At 63.7% G+C, this 1,547-nt stretch overlaps 1 protein-coding gene across 5 annotated transcripts in view; it reads left to right on the top strand.

Annotated features, from left to right (window-relative positions):
* Positions 1-1,547, top strand: part of BRSK2 (BR serine/threonine kinase 2) — a 25,678-nt gene that overhangs the window by 23,934 nt on the left and 197 nt on the right. For 2 of the 5 annotated variants that reach the window (XM_077771518.1, XM_077771516.1), the window contains one exon: positions 170-217. The exons of 2 other annotated variants lie outside the window; for them this stretch is intronic. In XM_077771518.1, coding sequence (XP_077627644.1) covers positions 170-217 — 48 coding nt within the window. Of the gene's footprint in view, positions 1-169; positions 218-1,435; positions 1,449-1,547 lie in introns of those variants that run through there. One more of the 5 variants, XR_013336940.1, reaches the window with a different exon arrangement.

Below are 1,547 nucleotides of genomic sequence, written 5' to 3'. Positions count from 1 at the left end.
AGCCACCCCCTCTCTCTCCAGCGTGCCAGCCCCAGCAAACCACCCTCTGCGCCTCCATGGCCCTGCCCCCATTCTGGGCTCTGCCCCTCCCTGAGTGCCTGGCCTGGGGTCCAAGTGGGAAGACTTTTTCACACATCTCCCTCCCTCCTTTCTCCATTCTGTGCTCCAGACACCACTAACTGTATGGAAATGATGACGGGGAGGCTTTCCAAATGTGGTAAGAACCCCCCACGCTCACTTGGGGTCCCCCAGCCTGTCACCCCCACCTGCAGCCTGCTCCTGGCTGGGTGCTACCCCTGCCACCCTCAGGGCCATCCTGGGGTCCCTGTATACATGTGGGACCCAGACGTGCACACTCGGGCCCACCCCGCCCCTACCTCTGCCAGGAGCAGCCTCAGTCACCCACCCTCTAGGGCAGCCACTGGCGCGGCCCTAGGGTCCAGGCAGGCCAGTAAGGGAACCCAAGACTCAGATCAGTAAAGGGGCCCCACACCCCAAGGCCAGCAAGGGTCCCTTCTGTGGGCTCTGGCCTGGGGTCTGGGTGGACTCCAGATCTTGGGCAGGAGGCTGGTGTAAAAGCATTCTGTCCCCTGAAGGGGTGGGGTGGGGGAGGGTGCTGTGCACACACTCCCCTGCCCAATGCTCCGGGCCGGGGAGGCAGGTTTAAGAGGTAGAGCAGAGGCACCTGGACAGTGAGAACAAGGCCCTCCCGGCTGGGGGTGGTCGAACCATTTCTGCCCTCTTCCTCTGGCCCCCAGGACATTCCCTCTGGGATCAGGGCCCCCACTCTGGCTGCCTGCCCCCAGCCCTCCCACACCCAAGCTCTCCATGCCTGTTCACCCATCCGTCCATCTGTGTGTCTGCTGCTGACCTCTGTGTCCATGCGGTGCTGCCCGGGCTGGCCAGGGGCCGGGCTCCAAGCCTCCTGGGAGGAGTGTGGCGGGCACACTGGCCCCCCCAGCCCAGAGAAGACTCCCTGGTCCCATGCAAGGGGCCGGCAGCGGGTCCCAGGGTCCTGCTCAGTCCCGGGGCATGTGGCAGTGGTGGTCTTTCTGCCTCAGTCTCCAGTGTGGGGCTGGCCAGGTGGCGAGGCCGTGGGGCGGAGGAGGGGGATGCGCGGCTAAGGTGGAGGGGGGCCAGGGCCTCAGGGCCAGGCCTGGTGAGGGAGGAGGGGTCTCTCCACCTGCCTGCCCCCTCGCTTGCTGCCCACCCGTCCCCGCCTGCCACGCCCGGCTCAGACCTCATCTCGTTGGGTTTTCTTTCTCTCGTGGAGACCCTTTCGTTCATTTGTTTGTTTGTTCTCTTTCTCTCTCCTTACCCCCTTCCTCTTTCTCTTTTTTTTTTCTTTTTTCTTTTTTCTCTTTTGTCTTCTGTTCTGTGTACCCAGGCAGCCCATTGAGTAACTTCTTTGACGTAATTAAACAACTTTTTTCAGACGAGAAGAACGGGCAGGCGGCCCAGGCCCCCAGCACGCCCGCCAAGCGGAGTGCCCACGGCCCACTCGGCGACTCCGCGGCCGCTGGCCCCGGCCCTGGAGGGGACGCCGA

Source organism: Crocuta crocuta, unplaced genomic scaffold, assembly GCF_008692635.1.
Source record: "Crocuta crocuta isolate KB4526 unplaced genomic scaffold, BGI_CrCroc_1.0 scaffold1192, whole genome shotgun sequence".
Classification (NCBI taxonomy): Eukaryota; Metazoa; Chordata; class Mammalia; order Carnivora; family Hyaenidae; genus Crocuta; species Crocuta crocuta.
Note: the sequence above shows the minus strand (reverse complement) of the source record. Positions and strands in the feature narration are given on the sequence as shown.